This window comes from Quercus suber, unplaced genomic scaffold, assembly GCF_002906115.3.
Source record: "Quercus suber isolate HL8 unplaced genomic scaffold, Cork oak 2.0 scaffold_231, whole genome shotgun sequence".
Lineage (NCBI taxonomy): Eukaryota > Viridiplantae > Streptophyta > Magnoliopsida > Fagales > Fagaceae > Quercus > Quercus suber.
Window position 1 is genome coordinate 508,561 of NW_027069688.1, and position 13,340 is coordinate 521,900.

A 13,340-nucleotide genomic window follows, 5' to 3' on the forward strand; every position below is an offset into this window, starting at 1 on the left:
TCTAAACGTTCACTTAAGTATACGTCCCATCAGGTAGCTTCGTCGGTTCTCCATGAGTGGCAGCAGTTGAGATTACACTGTTCAGAGGTCTTCTCCACATTAATGTGGCCAGAAAAGTTGTTGCAGTACATTTAATGCGGTGGTAGTAGCTTTTCCTTTAGATATTTCCCTGTTCTTATCATCTCCACACATGCTTGAAGTTTGTCTTTATCATTGGAATCACTAGGAAGGTCAATCGAGCCTCCCAGGTGCTTGCTTAACCGAGACTCTTTATGTCCAAGGAGAACATACTCTTCGGACTATTGATGCTCTATTCGGACTACATCCCTTGATCATTTCCAGGTATATCTCTCCCACTTGGGGTCCTTCTCAATCATTTTCTTCTCTTCGGACATACCTTAATCTTCAAATAGAGCCTTAGGCCCAATACACAATTTTGGGCTTTTACCCCCACAGAAACTTTGATTTTACAATTAAATTCAACTATAGGGTTTTATTAATTAGAGAAACTATTCACTCTTGGAGCAATGCAATCTGTTTTCATACGATAGTGGGTTTTATTAATTAAATTCATAATGAAATAATGAAGAGTTTTCTCATTAATATTTTTTTATAAATTATCAAAAATGTATTATTTATGTAAGAAATTACATCACAACTTCAAAAAATTATAAATATTGCCTGCCTAAAATAATTAGACATATCCTCCATTCAAGTACAAACACCCAAAGACTGCTTAGCAAAAGAGGCAAGTACAGAAGCTATTTATTCAGCCAAAAAAAAAAAAAAGTACAGAAGCTATCCTATTAGCAGTAGGTGAAATAAATTTAAATTGCCATTACTTAACAGAATCCAGGAAGATTACATCACAGCTTGAACAAAATGATCATAACTTCTAAAATCAGTACTACACAACTTTGACACCAACATCCAAATTCAACCAAACCATATCTTAGTTTGCCATTATTGGCCCCTACAAACACAAAAGGGTGTTATACCTTCTCCAAAATTAAAATCCATCAAAACTATTTATCGGTCAGTACAACAATTTGATTCAATTTAATGGGGTCACTATGCCTAACTTTATCCATAATTTAATTTATTATCCAAAATTAAAATCCATCCAAACTATTTATAGGTGAATGCAACAGTTTTTTTTTTTTTAGAATACTAAGTATTAACACACAAATTGAGAGAGAGGAGTAAGTTTTTTAAAGAAACTTATAGCGGTATTGGTGTATATCCAAAATGGCTTAACTTTTGGATACACAGTACAAGTTTAAAACTTCTTTAACTCACACTCATTTTCCAATGTGAAATTAACCCACTATTTTTTCTTTTGAGAATACTAAGTATTAACACACACATGGGGAGTGACAATGCAACAGTTTGATTAAATTTAATTGGGTCACTATATGCCTAACTTTATCCTTAATTTAATTTATTAAGATTATGTTTTTATCTATTTATAGGTCAATCAAAAATTTGATTAAATTTAATTGGGTCACTATGCTTAACTTTATCCCTAATTTAATTTATTATGATTATATTTTTATCTTGCCCTCCACCCCACAAAGAACTTGTACTTGTGAAGTGGTGGTAATTTTTTTTAAGAGGAAAAAAATGAAAAAATTATGTATTTAAGTAGATGGAAAACTTGTGGGTTTCAGTTAACTCAATTTGTAAAGTCTTTTTTCTTTTAAAAAAAAAAATTGTAAAATTCTTGATGGTTAAATAAGAAATCTAAAGTTCGATTTCTATCTACACAAAAAACCGATTGGTAACTTGGTCTGATGATAAAAAGTAAAAATCACAGAAACGGACTTCATTGATTGAAACTCTATAAAAGAAAGAAAAAAAAATAGATGGCAAAATTTGTTTATTTCATAGATTACTTGAGTAACAAAAGGGTTAGAATAATATTGTAGAGGTAGGTAGAGCAGTGAATATGTTGGATTCGTTGCCTTTTTGACAAGTGAAACATAAATTTGCCACGTCTAGTGCAAGAGGAAGAGGAGAAGAAACCTAGAACAAGGGGTAGATTTCGTGAATAAGTGGAAATACAATACCAATTTCACAACCCCACGTAACAAACCGCCACCCAAACTTTATCAAAACGAAACGAACACATAGCAGACTCTCTGCCACCCTCCCAATCCCATGCCCTCAACTCACGCACCTTGTTTTTTAAATAAATTCCGTTAGAGAGAGATTCTTGGGGGACCGGTTCAACATAGAATCAGTGAAAATTTGCCCAAAAACCAACCACCCGAAGTATATAAATTTTTTCATTCTGTTTAATTCCACGTATTTTTTTTGTTTTAGCTTATCCAATCAATGTTATCCTTTTTTTTCGAGATTCGAGGCAATTTTATCTCAATAGGATATTATTCCAGGTGTATTTAAGTTATATAACTTATTTAAATAAAATAGAATGATGGGATTTATAAGCCAGTTGTTAACGAATTGAATTTGTTGTTGCGAAAGGAAAAACAACCAAAAAAACACAAAAAAACAAAAAATATCAAAAAGGAGGGAAGAAAGAGATAGAGTGTCTTACTCTTTATCTGGTAAGCGAATTTTACTCCCACGTCTCATACTGTGTATTTGTTTGGTGAGCTTTTTTGGTGTATAAAAAGAGGCTTTTTATACCTACTACTACTACACTTCGCTCTCTCTCTCTCTCTCTCTCTCTCTCTCTATAAACTCTAAAGCTCCCTCTCTTTCTCTCAAACTTGAAACACTCTCTCTCTCTCTCTCTCTCTCTCTCTCTCTTCTTTCTCTCTTTTTCTCTGTGTATTCGAAGATGGTGATGAACGCTCATTCTATCAGGAATGTGATTGGGATCATCGGTCTGTGCTCCCTCCAAAACCCCCCTATAAATTGCTATTAATTTTGCTGAGAAAATAATGCGTGTGTGTGTTTTTCTACGTTATGCATATATATATTGATAATACAAGAGATCGTTAACTATTGAATAAAAATTTTTGGTTTTCAATTCCTTTAATTTTATTGTTTTGATGATAATTTTTGAATGATTAATTAGATGGCTAAGTTTGTTTTCGTTAATCTCTGTTGAGCAGGAAACGTGATCTCCTTCGGGCTGTTCCTTTCCCCAGTGTAATTCTCTCTCTCTCTCTCTCTCTCTCTGTGCCAGTTTATTTTTATATATTATATTAAATAGTAAAAGTTGTGTTGTGTATGGATAAAAAGTGTGTTTAGTGTTTGTTACTTAGTCTATGGGCAATTGATTATTCCATTAAATCCCACGTTTAGGATATATTTTTTGAGATCGGACCCACTTGGTGGATTTTGTGGAGGGACCCACTTTGATGTCACAATCACACTAGTTACATGCATTATTTGGTTATGGAATGAGATTGTAATCGATGTTTTTTTTTTTTTTTTTAAATAAATAATAATTATTGCTAATATTTTGTAATGATCAGATTCGTGAGTCCTCAAAAAGAATAATAAGTTTTTTTATTACTATTTTTTTTTTGTTTTAATTTTATTGATTCTGAGAAAAAAATAAATAAAAAATAAAAAAACTTTAAAGGAAACATGGAAATACTTAACATTGAAAGTTAATGAAATTTGTGAAAACCCTTCTCTCTCTCTCTCTCTCTCTCTCTGTGCCAGTTTATTTTTATATATTATATTAAATAGTAAAAGTTGTGTTGTGTATGGATAAAAAGTGTGTTTAGTGTTTGTTACTTAGTCTATGGGCAATTGATTATTCCATTAAATCCCACGTTTAGGATATATTTTTTGAGATCGGACCCACTTGGTGGATTTTGTGGAGGGACCCACTTTGATGTCACAATCACACTAGTTACATGCATTATTTGGTTATGGAATGAGATTGTAATCGATTTTTTTTTTTTTTTTTTTAAATAAATAATAATTATTGCTAATATTTTGTAATGATCAGATTCGTGAGTCCTCAAAAAGAATAATAAGTTTTTTTATTACTATTTTTTTTTTGTTTTAATTTTATTGATTCTGAGAAAAAAATAAATAAAAAATAAAAAAACTTTAAAGGAAACATGGAAATACTTAACATTGAAAGTTAATGAAATTTGTGAAAACCCGATTGTAAATACTCTTTAATGAGTTTCTCTTTCTATCTAAAGTTGTAAGTTTGGTTTAGCTTAAATTCATTTAGAAAGAAAGCTGAGATTACTTTAAAATTGTAATTTTTTTTAGAGATTGAGATATGCTTTTTATGACTATTCTTTTTTATCAGATCATAACATTAATTAATTATCAATTAATTATTGATAATAGGTAAGTGTGTTAATTATCAATTAAATTTTTTTTTTTTGATTGTAATTATAACAACTCTATTCTAGATAAGACTTTAAAAAAATGGTGGGTATAAGGCTTATCATGCAAATACACGTGTAAATTACCTTTAAAAAAAAAAGGGCGGCTTTGTCCAATATCCTGTGACACTGGACAAAAGTCGCACAAAAGAAAAAAAAGGATAATACTTTATCATTAGTTGTACTTCCCTAGAAAAGAATAGTTCATATGAATGTTTTAATTGCATTAATGACTTCTTGAATGTAAGTTTGACTAAATTTAATTGTATGTACCAGGCCAACATTTTATAGAATCATTAAGAACAAGGCCGTGGAGGATTTCTCGCCAATTCCATATATTGCAACAGTACTGAACTGCATTTTTTGGGTCTTCTATGGCATGCCATTTGTGCACCCAGATAGTCTTCTTGTTGTGACCATCAATAGTGTTGGGCTGGGACTTGCGCTGATCTATTTAGCCATATTCTACACCTATGGTGCGAAGCAGAAGAATGGACGGGTACTATTTCTTGCATAATGTTCTTTTACTGATTTTGACTTCATGGAACTCTTTGTATTACACAGTGTCTTTTTACCCACTTTGTCATTTAGTCTAATGTGAGACACGCGGCATTTATTTAATTTTTAAATATTACAGGTCTTATGTCTAAATAAAAATTCGAGAATAATAAAGTTTAATAAACTTGTTTGGTAGGTGTTTTAAAAATGTGTTATCAATACACAACATAATCATTTTGTTATTTAAATGTGGTGTGGCAAATTGTTTCCAAATAACATGCTTTAAAAAAGTGTGGTTTTTTTTTTTTTTTTTTTTACAGCAATTCCAAATGGGCACATGATAGTTTAGCTTAGTTTATGATTTGAGTATTGAAGTGTCCCTGTACTCATTACTTCAACCAAAAAAATGTTTCTGTGATCATCTTATAATGATATATAATACATTGTTTAAATGGTGCTTTAGTTAATGCAGTCCTCTATTTGCAGAAAAAGGTACTCCTTGGGCTTTCGGTTGAAGTGATTTTCGCGGCGATCATCATCATCATAACCATGACAACATTACATACTTACAAGAAAAGGTCTCTGATGGTAGGAGTCATCTGTGATGTTTTCAACGTTCTTATGTATGTGTCTCCACTTACAGTCATGGTACGTCCTTCTCTTCAATCCCATACCTTTAAAACTTGGTCTATCTAGTTAATTTACCCACATTTTGTTTTTTTGAGTGTTTGATATATATATATATATATATATATTGACAAATATTTTTTGTATCTTTCTCTTATATCTTATGACAGAAACAAGTCATCACAACCAAGAGCGTGGAGTTCATGCCATTTTATCTTTCATTAACTAACTTCCTTAATGGTTCCATCTGGACTGCCTATGCCCTCATCGAGTTTGACATCTACGTGCTGGTAATTTCAATTTCTGCTACATAGTTTTATGGTTTTAACAAGAATTATGGCAATGATAATCATATCATTATTATCGTATGCCTTGCTACTAGATGTCTAAAATATTTGATATCTGTTATCATTGTTCCCCAATCTTGTTAGTCTTGTATAATGTATTGTTCATATACATGGAATTTAACATGACCCTTTTTATATATATTATTCTTGCAGGTCAGCAATGGCATTGGTGCAATCTCTGGCGCAGCTCAACTCATACTATATGCAATTTACTATAGGACAACTCCAAAACACAATGATGATGCGCCTCAAAAGCCAACTCAGATCCAGCTCTCTGGTGCAAGCGTAGCCTAAAACATTCTGATAGCTATCTGCCGGGCTGCTCTTAGAATTTCATACTCCGCATCAATTTTGTGCAATGGAGCTCTAGCTTTAATCCGTCTGCTTTAGTTTTCCATCTTTATGCTTAGTTTTGTATTTCCGAGTTCTGGATCCTGTGAATACATTAGGTGCTGTTCTCTTGGATTATAATTTGCCATTATCAATTCTATTTCTTAGTCGCCATGTATCAAATACAATGGTTCTTTGTTTCAAGAAAGAATGTTCCCTTTTGATCATCGCGTTTTTGTGATTGAATTTTTCTATAATGATTGATTTAAGGTTTATTTGAATACTGTTTATTTTGTTAAAACTAAAAACTTTTTTTAAATAAAAATAAAAGTTAGTTGAAACAGTATAACAGAGTCTATAAATAGTATCAAAAATTATAATAAGATTCATAAATAGTAAAAGAAATAAATTGAATAATAAAATAATTTTAATTTTTCATTACCATTCAAATAATCACCAATAGAATGGTGAAGTTTTCGTGACCAGCCGAAGAATAGTGTGCACCAATATTGGGCTATTGGCAGTGGGATAGTCTGTCAAATCAAAGCCCACGCCATCCGAGGGTTCTGTAGAAGAATTTTGCCCTCTTCTATCTTTAATGGGCCTTAATCGCACACTGAGGCCCAACGACCATTCTAGGCTAGTACACCACACCTTTTCTAATAGGATTTAGTTTCGTTGCAAAAGGAGCAACAATGGCTGAAATATCTTCTTTATTCCTCATAAATGATTCTGAACACAGGAACTAAAATTTTCTCTCAAAATGTTACAAATTTTTTATAATTATGACCATGCTATAAATAATTTTTAATTTTTAATTGAAAATATCTACATTAATTAAATAATTTCTTTTAAAAAATTTAAAAAATCTCCAAATACTCATGTAAAAAATTGGTCAACATCCACTATTTCTAATTTTATATACTTAATTTTTATTATTGTTAATAAAATAAATGTAAAATCATTTATTGTTTATTTGTAATTATAGATTAGTTAAATTTTCAAGAAACCTTGATAGTTAAAGCCTTGGAGTTTGTCATTTGATGCACTCGTGGGAAGGAAATTAGCAAAGTTCACTTCTTTAGGGGCTATTTGGATTGAAGAGAAATTAAAGGAAAATAGAGTAAAATTGACTAAAAATAAGTTAATTTTTTGCTAACTCTACTCTATTCTATCTCTTTCTCTCTCTCTCCCTAGCTCAATCCAAACGGACTTTTAGTGACACATGATGAATTCTTTGAAAGGATAATTAAAATATTCTATTACCTCTTAAGTCTTAACATTCAGTATACAAGCGATATCCCACGCTATGTGTTTATACTATAGATTTATTTTAAAATATTTTGTAAGAAATTTTCTTTATAAGCTATTTATAATACTTTTTTTTTTATAAAAAGCTATTTATAATACTTACATGTATATTTGCTTGAGTAAATTGATAAAGACTAAATTATTTTCACTAAATTACGGTCAACTCTTTTTTTTTTCTTTTTTGGCATGTATTAAATTTGGATTTGTCTATTTATTTTTTTGGATTTTGTTTAAATTGCTTTACAAAGCAAACAAATTTGAGCAAGAATGCAATAAATCATCAATGCACCACTTATAGAAAAATAACCATATATATCTTAATTTTCACATAAATAATTAGTGGACCACCGACCAATAATTAATAAATGTATATACCATATTAATACAGTTGTTAATGACCTAACTAAAAATAACAGGAGGGGGGGGGGGGGGAATGATATTTAGGCTACTACAATCTTGATTTCATATATGCGTGGAGTAATGCTACGTCTACAAAATTTTCATAAAAATTTATAATAATTCTTAAGTGGTAAATTTTTTTAATTAGTTTTAATCTGGTTCTACCACTAATATTACCTTTCTATCCACTAATAATAATTTGCCTCATAAAATTTATTATGAACATAGTACATAGTGTGCACACACAAATGCGTGTAAGGTGCCATTAAAAGGAGTTAGGAAATGTAAATTGATAAGATTAATATAATTTAAAACAAAACAAACATATTGCTTTAGTGAAATCGTAAATATTTAACTATTTTGACTAAATTAAATGCAATTACACACATACACACACACTCACTCACACACACACATATATATTAGCTTCTAAGCACGCGCGTTGTGCGGGCTTAGAGCCTCTTTTATTTTTTTGGATAAAGGTTAATAGTTTGCATCTATTATAATTTGGAATTTCTTTTTTTCAAACAAATAAAAATGATAAACTTTAGAGGTAAGTAGTAACTGTAATTTCTTTTTTGAACATGTGTTTGAAAGTGGTGTAGTGATAATGTGATATAGAGAAAAATTTGGGTAGGAAAAATAAGATAAACTTGAGGGGGAAAAAGGCTAAATTATAAGAGTTCTCTTAGTTTTTTTTTTTTTTTTTTTTTTTTTTTTTTTTTTATTTATTTTTTTAAATTGGGGGTGTTTTAATTTTATTTAGATGAAAAAGGAATAAAAAAAGGCTAAATTTTAGGAAACAAAAAGTTGAACGTGAAGGGAAAAAAAATTCTAAATTTTAGGAATTCTTTTTTTGAATTTAAAATGAAATTTGTTATTTGACATTTATGACCCTATTTCTAAGAGAAGTTATTCTTCGTTAATGAGGGTATTTTTGAACCATACAAAAGTTTAGTTCAAAGAGGAGTATCCTCAAAAGCTCTTCATTTTTTTTAGGTAAAAGTTAATAATTTGCATCTATTACAATTTAGAAATTTTTTTTTCAAAAAATAATAAGGATAAACTTTAGAGATAAATAGTAATTGTAATTTCTTTTTTGAACATGAAGAGAAAAAAACCTAAATTTTAGAAATTCTCTTTTTGAATTAAAAATGAAATTTGTTATTTGACATTTATTACTCTATTTCTAAATGAAGTTACTCTTCATTATTGCGGATATTTTTGAACCACATAAAAGAGAAGAATTCTTATATATATATATATATATTAGTGATTGAATGTGTTATTTTTATTTTTTTCATACAATATATAAAATTTTATTCTAGCATAATCTAAGTATATATGTGTGTGTTAGGGAGCTCCAGAAATTTAACGATGCTATATTGGCAAAGCAAGCATGGAGGCTACTTGATGATAAAACTTCCTTGTCCCATCGGTTTTTCAAGGAGAAATTTTGTCCAAATGGGGATATTTTTACTACGAAGGAAGGCAACGGATCTTTTGCATGGAGAAGTATCCTAAAAAGTAGAGAAGTCATAAAGAAAGGAGCCCAATGGAGGGTGGGCAATGGAGAGAACATCCTCATCTACCAAGATAAGTGGCTTCCTGACCCCCAATACAATACTGTTCAATCCCCCCCAACTTTCTATGGTTGTAATGCTCAAGTATTAGTGCTGATTGACAAGGAAAGAGGTTGTTGGATTGATGATGCAATTGACAACAATTTTTTGGCTCACGAAGCAGAGGTGATCAAATCAATACCTTTGTGACAGGTTGTTCTAGCCGAGCAAGATGGACGAGGTTTACTTGGTCAAGGCAGGGTATAGATTGTTGGTTGAAGAAGAACTAAGCTCAAGTGTGAGCCCTTTACCTACCCCCCACCCGAGGAGCCCTTGGAAGAGTCTGTGGAAGTTAAGGATCCAAAGCAGAACTAAAACATTGATGTGGCGAGCAATATCTGAGGCCCTTCCAACCCATGTCAACCTGGTGAAACGGAAAGTCCTCAATGATGCCACATGCCAACTCTGTGGGCTTAAAGTGGAATCCACTCTTCACGCACTATGGTCTTGCCCAAATTTGAATGTGGTTTGGGCTTGTCACTTTGGTTAACTGAGAGATGATGCGAAGGAGTGCTCGACATTCCAAGAGATGTTTCAAGTATGTCTGGAGAAGGGTTTCCCCACGGATTTGTTTGCCATGGTTTCATCCCACATTTGGCTTAGAAGAAACAAACTAAGACTGGGCAAACCAGTGGTTGACTTGAGAATGTTGATCTCTTTAGCAAGTGAAGCCTTACTAGAATTTTAGCGAGCTCACATCACAGAAAAGCCCCTTCCCCCTACTTGTAGTCTAATCAAGTGGGAGCCTCCCCCTGCAAATTGGGTCAAAGTTAACTTCGACAACGCTGTTTTTCAGGAGAGTGGTAAAGCTGGTCTTGGTACCATCATTTGCAACAACCATGGTCTAGTTATGGCTGCACTAACACAAATTATTCCACTGCCCATTTTGGTGGAAATGGTGGAAGTGTTGGCAGCGCGAAGGGCTCTTTGCTTTGCTTGGGTTGGTTTTGACCACATCATCTTGGAAGTTGACATTGAAACCGCAATTAGAGCTATGAATTTGGGAAGCTACTCGACTGCTTGTTTTGGGCACATCCTGTCCAACATCAGAGCTCTATCTACTCACTTTAGGGAATTGGTTTTTAGGCATACTTGTAGACAAGGAAACAAAGTTGCCTATAGTCTTGCATGGGCTGCACGTAATTTTCCCCCTCTCTGTACTTGGATGGAGGAAGTCCCTGAAAGCTCTGTTGATGTTTATCTTGTAGAAACTATTAATATATTGTAAGCCCTTCCCCTTTTTCTAGGGTCAGTTTCTCAAAAAAAAAGTATATATGTGTGTGAAGCTTATTCCTAGAGACTTGAACTCCGGCTCTGCCTCCTACACCCCATAAGCACTTATACTTGTAGAGTAATCATCGCACCAAAGGTGTGCGGTGGTATTGAATGTGTTATTAAAGTTGCTTTACCTAGTTTTGTTTTAATTGTTGCCAAAATAATTTAATATGAGTAAGAATGCCATGTTCCATTTTTAAAAAAATAGTAAAGTAATTATTCCAAATAAATTTTTATATAAATTATTTTTAAAAAATAACTATCTAAATTTCTTTGACATAAATAATAGTGCGCTAATGTTCTTAAGAAAAAAGGGTTTCTCTGTCGCTAGTGAAAGGTGGGAACTCCATCTTCTCCTAGGCTGTAGAATCGTCGTCTCTTCCTGGAAGAGTTTGCTGTACCCTTAGAGTAATACAGTTACCCTAGGGCTTTTGTTCTTTCTTTTCTTTCCACGGGTTGTAGGAAATAAAACAACTTACAACTTCTCCATGGATGATCTCACCAAGCAGTGGTCCGGCCTCAACATATCCCAGAGGGAAGGTCCCAAGGTTCGATTACAAGAGGAGATGGCTGCCTCTGTTTCCATTATCGCTGCCAAGTTCCTCACCAAGAGGGCACTTAACCCTGAGGCCGTTGCAGCCACCTTTACGCCTATATGGAGGTCCAAACGAGGATTCAAAATAAAGAACTTGGGAAACCATATCATGCTCTTTACTTTTGACAGTGAAACAGAGGTCAATACTATCCTTGCAAACGCCCCATGGAGTTTTGATAAACACTTGATGATTTTGCAAAAATATGATGGGGTTAGTAAAATTGAGGACTTGGACTTCAATAGCACCCCGTTCTGGATTCAATTACACGGTCTTCCAGTGAAGTTTATGACTCGGCAGTGGCAGAAACATTGTGTGAACCTGCTGGGCAGATTTTGAAGCTACCAAACGTGAAGACTGAAGAATGTGGAGGTTTCATGCGAGTTCGAGTTATGGTGGATATTTCACAGCCACTTTGCGTGGGAGGGTGGTTACACTTGATGACAGTAGAGAACTTTGTGTCTCCTTCAAATATAAGAGATTACCCAACCTTTGCTATTGGTGCGGACGTCTCACACACAATACCGTGATTGTGATCGCTGGATTGAGAGCGAAGGATCACTTACTGATGCAGACAAGGAATATGGGGCATGGCTGAAAGCTTCACCATGGTTGGGAGCTGTAATTCAGTAGTTGAGGTGCCGGGTTTTTACTCAAAGATGAAGGCAGAACGGACGGCCAACGGCAGTCCGATGAAACAGGAAACCCAATGGCGGCTAGGGTTACACCAAGCACACCGACCTCTGAAAGGTTACAAGCCCAATATGGTAACTTTTATTCTGATTCGGTCAAGGCTGATTCTTTCCAAAACAAGTCTCATTCTATTTCTATGTCAACTGACCCTGTCCATGTAGAAAAGGATACAGCTGGCCCTACACACTTACACACGGACCCAGGACCTGTTTTCAACTCAAACTTAACCTTTGATAAACAATTAGAAACCATAGACCAAGAATTGATGAAATTTGACAATACCATACATGTTACACCTATCCCACATACCTCACAATACCATTTGCCATCTCAACCTACCTCTCCACACCACCATTACCAAGATGTTGATGACACCCCTAACCTGATCACAATACCGTCTAACCCCCACTCACAAATTCCACCCATACTTCTAACCCAAATTTCCCAACCAACCCAAATTCCTCTCCCCACCCGAGTCACACCTCATCTTGGAAAAGAATTTTTAGAGCCACTGTTGCACACACACCCAATTTGCGCCCAATCACTGGCAGTAAACGTGCTCTAAATAAGGATCAGCCTGTGTTACCAAGTAAACGTCATGCGGTTTCACAAGTTGTGGAAGACAATGAACAGATATTGGCGGGAGCTGGTTACCAGCCCTGCCAGAAGCCATGAGTCTCTTAGTTTGGAACTGTCGCGGGCTTGGAAACCTGCGTACAGAAGATCAGCTTGCAGATTTTGTGTGGGCTAAAGATCCCTCTGTTGTGTTTTTAGCCGAGACATGGACAGATAAAGCAAGGCTAGAACAGGTTCAAAGACGTATTCAATTTAAAAATCTTTTTGTAGTTCCTCGTTGTAATAAGGCGGGAGGGTTGGCCATTTTGTGGAAAGAAGGATTCCCCTTGGAAGTTGAGAAATATTCAAAGAATTATATTGATACTGTCATCAATAAGGGCAAGGAGAATGCCTGGAGGTTCACTGGGTTTTATGGAGAACCGGATACCACTAAAAGACATGAAGCATGGTCCAAGCTACGAGCTCTAAAAAACCATGGGTCTTTACCTTGGTTGTGTGCTGGGGACTTTAATGAAATCATACAGCAATCGGAGAAGCAAGGTGGGCGTTCTCAGCCTCACCATCAAATGCAGGCTTTTAGAGATATTCTTGATGAGTGTGGATTTATGGACCTTGATTTTGTTGGTTTCCCATTCACTTGGCACAAACACTATCCCAATTTTACTATTTGGGAAAGATTAGACCGAGCATTGCTACTAATGAGTGGTTCTCATGTTTGCAGTACAAGGTGACCATTTAGAA

General features: G+C 33.9%; 1 protein-coding gene across 1 annotated transcript; it reads left to right on the forward strand.

Moving 5' to 3' along the window:
- Positions 1-2,667: 2,667 nt before the first annotated feature.
- Positions 2,668-6,357, forward strand: LOC112030957 (bidirectional sugar transporter SWEET6b). Its single transcript, XM_024063622.2, has 6 exons — positions 2,668-2,852; positions 3,084-3,120; positions 4,605-4,827; positions 5,313-5,474; positions 5,624-5,743; positions 5,954-6,357. The coding sequence occupies exons 1-6, from the start codon at positions 2,807-2,809 to the stop codon at positions 6,092-6,094; spliced, it is 729 nt and encodes a 242-aa protein (XP_023919390.1). The 5' UTR covers positions 2,668-2,806; the 3' UTR covers positions 6,095-6,357.
- Positions 6,358-13,340: the final 6,983 nt, after the last annotated feature.